At 39.3% G+C, this 12757-nt stretch overlaps 1 protein-coding gene across 1 annotated transcript; it reads right to left on the bottom strand.

The window, feature by feature from the left end:
• Nucleotides 1–3749: 3749 nt before the first annotated feature.
• LOC137299125 (A disintegrin and metalloproteinase with thrombospondin motifs 9-like) lies at nt 3750–10802 on the bottom strand. Its single transcript, XM_067831648.1, has 6 exons — nt 10470–10802; nt 8641–8734; nt 7898–8172; nt 6551–6727; nt 5756–5903; nt 3750–3787 (listed from the first exon to the last, which is right to left on the bottom strand). Exons 1-6 carry the CDS (start codon nt 10800–10802, stop codon nt 3750–3752), a joined length of 1065 nt encoding a protein of 354 aa, XP_067687749.1.
• Between the last annotated feature and the right edge of the window lie 1955 nt (nt 10803–12757).

The following is a 12757-nucleotide window of genomic DNA, read 5'->3' on the forward strand; positions in this document are numbered from 1 at the left end:
TGATCATTTTTGCAATTTTATGCTGAACGAAGATGTGAATTGATGGAACTTGTTTAAGATGAAACTAACCATCGTATTTGGAAAACCATATTACTGAGTCTGATATAAGCTCATGACATTTATAAAAGCGGTAAAGCATCTGGACATGGCGGAGTTGCTATTGAATTGCTAAAATCTTGTGCAAACTCGGTCTCGTAGTTTCTAGCCCTACAGATAACAGCACCGCAGTATCAGATCTTGAACAATTTTCTTTCACTTATATGAGGCTTTCATTTTCTCATGATTTGAAAGATATTAGCTGAAAGGCAATGGAAGTCGTCAACAGTCATAGTTATCGTCATTCCATGTGTACAGTTAAAACACTAAAAAGCAACATCGATCCCAGCAACCATATAGTTTGATTGCACAATGCCCATAAACTCTTGAAACTTTCTTTTGAAACTTGGTGAAAAAAGCTGTAATCTTTGATCAGGGCGAGTGATGTGCTCAGGCCTCATCTCAATTCACAACCAGTGAACGACGTATCATCATAATTTGTAGACTAAAGGTTATTGATTTTACCTGGAATATTCCCAAGACAATCCAGAGGTCTTTCAAACTGGCAAAGTTTTTTTTTTCAGAATACAATAAAACGACTTCAAGTATAATCAACTAGATTCCGCTGAAATTTAGGATGATGTTAAAGTCTAAACTAAAACATAAACATGTCAGGAATAATTGATGTTATCAGCAAAGAAACATGGAAACGTGTTTGGTGCTAGCTACATATTAAACAGACAAGAAATGGTTCCTGGATATTCTAGATGTTGGAACATAGGCGATATTACATGCATCATATCAGTCAGGAGTCACAAAGGGTGACGTGCACTTGACGTCTCGAGGAATATGTGGTCGTAATTTGACAATACTTAGCCAAGACTAGGCTGAACTTCACAGGCTTCAGATGTTCATAAGGATAAGGATAACCACATAAGGATAAGGATAAGGATAAGGATAATTTGGTTAAGGATAACCAAGGGCAGAAATGCCGCCAAGATTTCGTGAGTCACACGAAAACGTTTTGGGGAATTCGCGGTGATTCATCCATGAGTTTGACTTCAATCGGTCGACGTTGTGTGGTTGATGAGGATGCTTCGTGATTCATTGATCCACAAATACCACATGTGGTCTGGCTGCTTCATGTCTGGTGACAAAGCTGTCCGTAAACGAAGGACAAAAATAGCCGTCTATCAGTCTTGTACTAGTTGTGCTGTAAGAGTGTTCCTGGTACATCTGGCATCTGAGATTTCCAGTGGGATGATGACATTTCATGAATTGCTGGTGTTTTTTTACCGCAACTCTGTTATAATCTTCTCAACAAACACAACAGACGTTTAATAATTCACTCAAATGAATCCTATACGTAATATCACGCTGAATCTGTTGATTATGACGGATTGCTTAGGGACGAGAATATGTATATGCGCCTTTGACACTTATGCCTGTTACAAAGTCTGTGTAACCAAATAAAAATAATGACAACGTGTTCACTTACTGTGTCCTGTCATGTACAGACCCAAAAACATATTGCTATGCATATACAAGTACATGACTGGGCATTTAGACATCTGGAATATTTCATACAGCGTGATGCTGTAATCCCTTAAATATGACCGTATAACATTGCCGACAAATATACCGAGGAGCCATTTCTCTTTTCACCTTTAGTAATAAGAATAAAACCTTCTCTTTATGTTACTGACATTACGCCACAAAATAATTCTCCTACCCGCCTCCTTTCTTCTCCTCCTTAGAAAATAGTGATCCCCAAATTGACCTAAAGCTGACAAGTTTTTAAAGAATCAGAAACTTACGAATTACAATATAAACAAGAATTTTCATCACTTAAAAAGTACATATAAAACATAAAAATTAAAAGATGGATCTAAGGGTAGTGGCGTGGTGGCTTGTACCACTGTTATTGGATCCTGAACAAGATCTTCTCGCTTACCAGATAAGAGCTCAATTTTCACAGCCGAAACAATCGTCATATTACAAGCCTCAAAATATGATAATAAACACCCAACACATACTACCTATCAAAACTTTAGACTCACTTGAAACATTTACTATATGTTATGTATATATTGTTGAAGAGGTATTTCTCCACTAACTTGGGGAACCAACTGCAAACCATATTCAGATAAATTGCACGAGGATCATTCCTCAGATTGCTGAAGAAACATTTGCAAATATTGTGCATGCGTGCGTGCGTGCGTGCGTGCATGCGTTTTGATGCGAAGATTTGTTTAGAATTGGTGAATTTTCACCAAGTTCCATCATTTATGGAACGCATGACAATAATCTGACAATGACAATGGACATACCTGAATATATAACAGGATACATTTTTGGTGACGAGTCACGGTCAAGCATATCCTGCTTGACGGTATTGATTTTTACTTCACAAGAGATAAATATGTGGGATGAAAGGCATTTTTATAACATCAAGTGTCATTTAATAATTGGTCTTTTAAAAGAAATTGAATTGATCGATAAATATTGAGTGATATGATTTGTAAACAGATGCATTTCTAGTATTGGTGGTAAAAAATAGAAATGAGATCGTTAGTGGCCGTATCAAAAAAAGGGGTTAAAGTACTGTAAAATTGTTGCTTTCCTGGGAGGATACGAAAGTCCAAAAACATTCAACGTAAATTTAGTTTAACCGTAGTATATGTATTGTTTTAAATAATGGCTAAAAACTCGCCAGCGACTCACTGGTGTAAATCCAGCTAGGGCCCATACAGGCAGCAGAAAGTCCCTAAAGACCCTAGTACGGTGATCTGCCTTCAGTTGTTTTGAATGTAATTGTGATAGTCTTTTACTGTCCTTTGACGAGAGGTTTTATGATACATATATTATTGTTAAATAAACGTCAGATTTGTTCTAATTACATCTTTTCATAAGACTGAACCATGCTTGCATATTATCACATACAAAGTAACAAAAATGCAAGATTACATTACCTTATTTTAAGAGAGCGCTAAAAGCTTACATGCACGAGATTACATTATGGTTATTTTCTGAGTGTTATTTATTTATGCTACGGTAAATGTTGACAAAATCTGTTCTTGATGTGTGCTGTACTACACGTGGTTCAAAGGGTATATAGAAACTGTCAGCTGTGTAATACCTCAATGTTTTCTGTTTGACATATCATTTTGCATGTTGGTATTTTAACAGAATGGTTAGCATAATCTGTTTTTGCTAAATCATTTGAACTCACTTTGTTATTTCACTCTCTATGTTAAAGCAACAATACATACATATCAATAACACTTGTCCATATTACATGGTAACAACAAATGAAAAGACATTACATTAGAAATAACAAATTGCTCTTGTATTTGATCCACCCACTGTTAATGTTATGCAAAAGGCGATAAGGTTTCAAACGCTTTTTACTTGTTGACTACAACAAAGACACTTTTCAGAAATATGTCAATATATAATAAATAACTGTTCCACTTAAGCGATGCATAACATGTAAAGAGATTTCTTGGTTTCCTTACATTTGCCCAAGTAAAGAACATTTAAGCAATATTTCTGTTCTGTCACTTTACTCCCACTGACGAAATAAGGTCATGTGGAATAACTCTCACACACGTGTGAAACTTCGACTGTCATTTCACTCATTACTGGGGAAAGTAGTGTGAGCCATGCATGTATGGATTAGATTCAACGTGCAATCAGTGTCTTCCTCGCTTCTAGCATTTCACTTCCGTGGCCGAAGATTCTTCAATAGCTGCAATGAAGAGAACTAGACTGACACACATGTATATATATGTGTGTGTGTGTGTAGGAGAGAGAGAGAGAGAGAGAGAGAGAGAGAGAGAGAGAGAGAGAGAGAGAGAGAATAAACTACTACTAATAAACATTATGGGGGGGGGGGGGGGGTGCTGAGCAAACACGTTCTCAACTCTCGGTTAGAGGACATTTTTCCTCGATCCAGCTTGTAATGGTTAAGATCTATACATCTAGATACAATACATGGATGTATAAAACTGCCTTTTAGTGAGTTGATCGTAGTGTCAACCTTCTGAGATGAAAGCAACACACAATCACTGACGTTCACACTGATTGTGCAAATTAATATTAACATTCGTTCAAGTGAACTGCTCTCACGTTAACATGAAGCATTTGGAGCTTTCTTTGGCTTTTCAAAGTCTTGTGGCTCTGGGTGATAGTCATCTGAAAACTGTCTAAAACTGGCAAGCTGTCTAAAGCTCGAGGTGCGGGATCGAACCTACATGTCACCAGATGTAAAACCATGCAGTCAACTTTGTGTGCAGACTCGTTAAGTATTGCCAGTCTTCTGTTTCTATTTTAATGCCTTTAATACTGTATGTTCCCTTGCAACTGCAGGTTCAAATGGGTATTTCTCGAAACTGTAACAAAGTAAGCCGACCCTGAGCAGTGGTCAGGCGTCCAGGTATGTCAGCCGGTGGTCAAGTCCAGGAGGCAGTCAACAACTTGCTATCGGTGTTACTTATCACTAGTCATCGACAGTGATGGACAGGATGAAACTACTTGATATGCAACTGCAATTAATAAGTTGCTATCACATGCTGCTTATCACCATTCGTCGACAGTGATGGACAGGATGACGCTAGCCGATATACAACGTCAATTAACAACTTGTTATCACATGTTGATTACCATCAACTGTCAACGATGATAGACAGAATGACACTAGTCCTTCTAATGACCACTGGCTGATACGTGGTCCGGATGCTGGGGAATGGGTATAAAAGCACCACCGCAGCCGATGGACATAGCAGGACTGAATAAATGAATATATATATATATCATGTAACCAATTAAACCGTTGTCATTGAAGAAAACACCCCTGGAGTCCGTCATTTGGTTGTGAAACGTGAAAAGCCTGGATGGAGACACATGTAGTGTTACAAAACGCGTTGCAAATTGCACGTGGACCTATTGACAGTTTCGTGGAAGAGCAAGACGTCACGTCGCGTTTATTCTAACACGTCTAAATGTCGGTATCAAACTATCATTCGAACTTTCTCGGTGCCATTGTTTTTTGTATGCATAAAAGCGTAAAGATAAAAACGCGAGGACCGCTTCAAAATCATTCTTAGGCAATACAGATAGATAGATAGATAGATAGATAGATAGATAGATAGATAGAGAGAGAGAGAGAGAGAGAGGGGGTGGGGGTGGTAGAGAGGTTGTAGGATTAATTTTGATTGTTCGGGTATAATTAGATCATACAATGGCTTTTAGACATGCACAAGGTACGATCAATGAAGAGCAGCACCTGCAATGCCCGTACCCGTCATTAGGCAGGTTTAAGTAAACTGTTCGTAATCTCAATATGGAAAATCAATTTATTTCGTTGTTAATAAGCAAATATCGTTGCTTCTCTACTGACAACTGCAAATAGATGGCGAGTTATTGGTACATGTAATGCTGTTATGTCATTCAAGGCTACTAGATAGGTCCCTCTGCTTCGGTTAGCGGTTAATACGGGGTGTTGCGATATTTTTATGTGTTTAATATAGTATGGTAAACTACAATTATTGTTTACATGTAAGTAGCTTTGACGAGCATGGTAGTTCAATAAGCATGCTTAACAGGGGCAACGTTTCAACCACATATTTCCAGCCTTTTATACAAGGCGCTCAGTAGCAATACATTTGTGTGTACCATTTCTTGGGGTTCAGGTGTCGCCAACCTTTGGATTTCTTACCTTCAGTCTGCAGAGTTGTCAGGGTTAAGGGGTCTGTGGGAGGACAAAATCCGCGACGCCCACCACACTTCAGATGAACGACGGATCCAGTCTCACTCCGAACAATTGATTCTATTACAGATTTATACCCAGCAGCTGTCCATGATTGCTGTGTTACAAGACAAACAGGATAAATTGAAGAGTCTGTAACATTAACATCTTGATTGAATAACCCTCTAAACAATTTTGAAACAATTAGTCATAATGACCTCCGGGGATCAATTTACATTCAACAGTAATGTTTTTGTGGCTTAACTTCACTATCAGCAATATTTCAGATATTTGACGACTGTCTGTATTTGTGTATGTTCAAGACAATCCACTCATGTTTATTCATCTATCCATTTGGGATAACACGATATACAATGAAGACAGCCTAGCCGTAGCATAGCATCAATGACGGGATGGGTGTGGCTTGGGGAGGTTGGACGATTCCAAAGGGTTGAATATCTGGTAAAGGGGAATTGGACTGGCATTATGTTGATCCTGCACATGATGCTATTGCACCTACATTCCTTCCATTCGGTTTATAGAGTTTTTTACATATTTAGTGGTGACTGAGTGATAGAGTGTGGAGAGCTGCCAATTTGCATATGGTTAATTCCCGCGTTTTTCACATTTCAAAACACTGACACTAATTATATCCATGCCTCCTCTATTCTTATGAGCTGATTTGGTTCACATTTAGAAATCAACCGTACGTATCCCTAAATTGCTGAAGGAAGACATTTGAAAAATCAGTATGGGTTTGCTTACGTTAGCTCTGACTGCCCATCCTGTTCCTGTGAGATTAACAGTAAATTCGCCCCGTGTTCCACACAAGCTGACCACGCCATTTTCATGGTGTGAATAGCAGTCCATGGCCTCGGCAAAGTTTAACTTGTAGTTGGTCAATGTTGCAAAAGTTACGTCGGTTCGATCAACCTCCATGTTCTGAAGTGATAAAACAGATTGTGTTGTGTGTTCTTGATATTTACACCAGTATGACATTCGAGCCGTTTGTGGATTACTGGTTTGAAGCAAGTATTTACAAGAACCACAGTGTTAACTCAACATGCCCTCAGGCTGGTGCCGAAACTGTGAACTGTATGTGGTGTGTGAAAGTCTTGCGAATAACCAACTTGTCTAAATTCCACAGACACATATGACAAATCCACCAAAACCAGTGATAAGCATGCAATGCAAAAATACAGATGCGTCAACTAGCAGTCAAGACAACTAAGTAAATGGACAGGGCCAGATACGGTAAAACATAATGTTTGGTTGCTAATAAAACGTAAAACAGAGTGAGTGAGTGAGTTAATATTTAACGTCACATCGGCAATATCTCAGCCACATCGTGACGAGAACGTTAAACACTGAAATGAAATATATGGATACTATAAAAACCTGTCAACGAGGGACAGTAGAACAACGTAAAACAGACACACGACGTCTGGCTGGCAGACAGAACACATATTAGGACCGACTACACTATAACAGACTGCAAAACACCCACAATTGAGACACTTAGCTGGCATTAAAATGGACGTACTTGAAGCGAGTAGCTGACAGTAAAGCAGACATACTTGGACCGACTGACTGACACTAAAACAGACATGCTTGGGCCATCTAGCTGACAGTGAATTGAACATAGTAGGGCCGACTGGCTAACAGTAAAACATACATACTTGGGTCAGCTATCTGACCGTGAAATGGGCATACTAGTTCCGGATAGATGACAGTAAAATGGGCTCACTAGTGCCGGGAAGATGACAGTGAACTGAACACAGTAGGGGCGGCTAGCTGACAGCAGGAACCGAAACATACACAGCTTTGTGTGACCGTGATGTGGACACACATGTATTAGCAAGCAGATAGTCCAGAAGAAACACCAGTTGGCAAATTGAATCAAGAACACTTTCTGGTCTCCACCAACAAACAAGCAGCCTCAGCCCCTGCCTCAGTCTGTAGTTCAAGTAGACATGCACGGAGGACGATCAAGGACACACCCTTATCGCAGCTCTAAGACACTCAAGCAGTCACACTTGTGTCGGCTGACGTATTCTCAGACCGACACACATGTAGAAAATACCCAATGACATGTCAAAACAAAAGCCTCACCTCTATTTTCACTCTAATCTTGTTGTACCACACCTCCCCTCCTTCTCCGACACAGTTGCCAGAGAGACCCGTTTCACCGTTGCATCTGGCATTTGACACTTCCGGATAAATTCCATAGTTAGGTGTGGGCAGACTCAGGTATTCCAAGGGGTTGTTGGTGTTCATGTTGTGACAGTAGATCCGGGTTCTGTACAGGTCAAAGTTCGGCAGACGAAGCCAGTATTCGCCATCAGGGCTTGATGGGTCACATTCTTTCACTTTTGCACATGCTGAAACTTTATGAAAGAGAGGGAAAGCATAGATGAAGAACTTAATTAAGTACTCCCTGTATTTTCGCACTGATAAGTGCCCAACACTAACATCGTACGTCTCGTGGAAAACCCGCATGCTTGGTGTGTGAGGAGAACCAGAAGTGATGCAACCCCTACCGCAATGTGGAAATTACGACCATTAGCATACATATTATATATTACACACACACACACACACACGCACACACACACACATACACACACATATGTGTGTGTGGCGAGAGAGGGAGAGAGAGAGAGAGAGAAAAAAAATGATCCTCTTTCTCTGACATATTTGATATCAAAAGACACCAGGATCATATTCTCTCCCCCTCCCCCCTCTCTCTTTATATATGTATATTGTAAGGTACAGATGTAAGCTTTAATGTTCCAAGGTATAGATGTAAGCTGAAATTTACCTAGGTATAGATGTAAGCTTAAATTTACCATTACCAAAAGATCCAATACAGCTGAAATGACTTTCGTCGATCTCTTCGCATGTGCTTTCTGTTGTACAATTATGATTCGCACACCCACCAGCCATTCTCTGGAAATCGGACACGGGATAATTTCAGATGTTTGTCATCTTGTGTAACCGTTACCTTATGACAATGGTTTGGAAGTGAGAGCTTATTCGTTAATATGATGTGTGATGTCGAAATGTTCCAATAATGTGGTCAATCACGGTTTTCCTGTTACCTTTTAAAAGTCGGCTTGTAAGCCTGAAAGTTTGCTTGAATAGGGCCAAAACTATGTAAATTCTTAACCAGTCTAAGCATCTCACACTCAGATTTCAAATGCATGTCAATAAAATTAGTAGCAGAGAATACCGATTTGTGAATGATTATTATGTATCTTTAGTTGAAGCTATTGTAGCAATGTGAGTTATATTGTAGCACTGTAATGGAAGTGAAGGCAACGCTTATCTGGTTGATCCTGCCAGTAATTCTATGCTTGTCTCAAAGATTAAGCCATGCATGTCTAAGTACCCACTCTAGCACAGTGAAACTGCGAATGGCTCATTAGATCAGTTATGGTTCCTTAGACGCTACACTCCTACTTGGATAACTGTGGCTTACGTTGTATACCAATTTCATAATTCAACAGCCGAGTTGAAATTACTGCATCTAAACCTTGATGTAGGAGTCTGTTTTGTGGCATATGTATGCGTGCACCAGAATTTACTGACTCTTGACATATGCAACTGCTGTAATGAGTGCCTGTCACACTCTCCAAGAACCATACCATTTGATGTAGTTTCTTTTCACCCTTAAATATTGTTTACAAAATATAATTTCCGGTGCCTCTTTATCTTAGAGTGACATGTTACCCAGATTTCAGAGGTATAACAAAGACTATGCACAATCACTGAATAAAAAATATTAAGTAAATCAGTGCAAACTATGTCACCAATTTTCCACTGGAAACCATTTAAAACCATTATATATCTTTTGAGGCCTGAGATCTAAGACAAGCTCGGGTGTGAAAACTAAACCTAAATACCTATAAAAAGAAACCGTTTCAACTGGGGAACCACTATAGAACCATTTCTCATAAAGACTATTATTTTGATGTGCTGTATATATTTAACTTTATGGCTACATTATCAAAATTGCTAACATCTGAGGAGTAACTCCAACTGGGGTACATGAAGGAAACTATAGTACTACAAGTCCACATGCTCCTTAATATGGTGATCTACCTTCAGTTGTTGGCAATATATAGCCTGCTTATATATTGTGTTGTGCTTTAATGTTACAATATGTTTTACTGATGGTTTTAGGTTTCTGTTTGGGATAATTTACTTATTTTGCTATCGACAGCGTTTTTGTAAATTAATTCTGTTTAATATCAGTATATCACGTTTTAGGTCTGATATGGCTGAAATATTGCCTGTGTGGTTCACTCACCTACTCTCATTTGAATTGAAAATATCTGTAATGGATTTGTAGATATGTGTAAAATTGTTCAAGATATCATGAATTGTACTGGTTAAATAACTTTATAATACAAGTATTTACGCTCTGATCATAGTAGTTGTATTGATTATTATACTCAGCACTTTACATCATATCATGAAATATTACCTTAAGATTTTGTGATATCAGTAACTCTGAAAGGATATAAAATAAATTCAAGATATCTTCAAATATTTACCGATATCTCTAACAGTGGTGATATCTTAAAGAAATACAGATAATTGCCTAACAATGTGAAAACAGTTTGCCATATGGTTTTGAACACAGGTTGAATAAACATGGGATGAGAAAAGGTATATATACCTGTGGCCAGTGTGTGATTTCCGAGAAGACAAACCCACTCGCTGGCTCCAGACGAGTGCCGCTGCTACTTCCGAGAGATAATGAAGCGAAATTCATTTCGCAGTTTCCATTTCCAAGGTCATAATTGAAGGATCTGCACCACTTTCTCTTCAAACAATATTGGGCACATTTGAGAAGTCCCACTGCTGACATAGAAACGTAGCTGATACCTGGTAGTTTCAAATTGTGTTGTACAAGACGAAAAGTGCTGGGATATGTACATATCCTAGTTGCCGACGCAATAACGTGTAAAGTCAGTGTTCCAAATAAGAATGTATTAGTTCCAATCAGCATCGTCAGATTTCTGAAAAATGAACACGTGTTATGATTAAATAGGTACCCAATATGTCTGAGGTGTAGATGTTGTCATGCAAAGGAAAACACACATGTATGTGTGTGTCCAATGGCTAAGGTTTTGTTGTCTTACCGTTATTATCAACAACACTCTATACGACGGGATGTCAATAAGTTTTGAGCCTTGAGCATTTTTCTTACCCAGGTGTCACAGCCTATGGTACGACATTGAACCTTAGGGTGTAGCTGATGTGATATATAAGTTTTGGTATCCTGCTCTCAGGAGTTATTGAACAGCTCACACTGACAGAAAGAGACCCCCCTCACGGCAGTGTGAAAATGAATAAAATTGAGTATAGAGAAGTAATTAAGTTTTTAGTTCTTGAAGGAAACTCGGCGAAGAACATTGAAGAAAGGTTTTCAGCAGTTTATGGGAAGTCTTCCCCTTCATCTGTTACCATCAAACGATGGGTCAATGAATTAAAGTATGGTAGAGAAGATGACCCCCGTCCATGTCGCCCAACAGCAAGCACTAGTCAGGATAAACATTGACAGAGTGCATAGACTTGTGCTTGAAAATCGTCGAATCACACTCCACGAGTTAGAGGAGACCACAGGCATTTCACACGGATCCATCGAGACAATTCTTCATGAACATCTCGTCATGTCTAAGGTGTGCGCAAGATGGATGCCAAGAATGCTTACAGATGAAATGAAGCAAACAAGGGTCACCATAAGCAACTCCATGCTAACCAGATACAACAAGAATCCAGAAGATTTTCACTTTAGGCTAGCAACCTGTGATGAAACCTGGATCCACCACTATGATCCTGAGAGCAAACAAGAATCCATGGAATGGAAACATGTCACTTCTCCCAGGACCAAAAAGTTCAAAGCCTCCAGATCAGTGCTTCTACAAGGTAATGGCGACAGTCTTCTGGGATAGCAAAGGCGTCATCCACATAGATTACTTACCAAAAGGAAGAACAATGGATGGGGAATAGTACACTAACTTGTTGAGGCAAGTGCGACAGTCAATCAAGGAGAAGCGCCGGGGCAAGATCAGACGTGGTATTCTTCTACATCAAGACTATGTTCCAGTACACACCTCTCGCGTTGCAGCCGCTGCTGTCCAGGAATGGGGGTACGAAATCTTGCCGCATCCCCCCTACTCTCCAGACCTGGCACCAAGTGATTACCATCTGTTCCCAAATCTCAAGAAACACTTGCATGGTCGTAGATTTCAGGATGATAATGAGCTTATTGCTGCTACTGAGGCTTGGTTTGAGGACCAAAATGGCGCCTTCTACAGAGATGGCATCAGCGACTGGCAGAAAAGATAGAACAAGTGTCTTGACTCACAAGTGGACTATGTTAAAAAATAAATGTGGTTCATACCAATACTTTGTGTTTTTCTATGCAAGGCTCAAAACTTATTGACATCCCCTCGTATCAACACTATCAAAACTATACAACATTCACGTACAGTTCGTTCAGTACAGATATGTCAGCCTTCAGTGTACACTAGTGTATTTAACTCTACATGACACAAAAAGAAATAGAAATGTAGTTGCCAAAACCTCTCTAGGTCTCCAAGGGCTACGTCTACTTGAGGGATTTCACAGAACATGTATTTATGTTCATTTCGATTATATACCTTTTTGCCACATAGAGCACTGAATAACGCATTGGCTCTTCCAGAACGAATTGTCATAATGGATTAATGCGCCTGTCAGTTGGTTCAGAATACATTAATGCGAATTTGTTACAAAGTTAAAAAAATACATAAATACGTACACAATAAATCAACAAATGGTTGTGAAATGCACCCCCCAAAAAATCGTACTGCGATCTCCATCGTCTAAAGGGATGGTGTAAATCCAGCTAGGGTTCGTGCAGGTAGCTCTGTGAGTCCCTATGGTCCCTAGTGTGGTGATCTACATTCAGTTGTTGGC

The sequence above is a fragment of the Haliotis asinina genome, chromosome 10 (assembly GCF_037392515.1).
Source record: "Haliotis asinina isolate JCU_RB_2024 chromosome 10, JCU_Hal_asi_v2, whole genome shotgun sequence".
Classification (NCBI taxonomy): Eukaryota; Metazoa; Mollusca; class Gastropoda; order Lepetellida; family Haliotidae; genus Haliotis; species Haliotis asinina.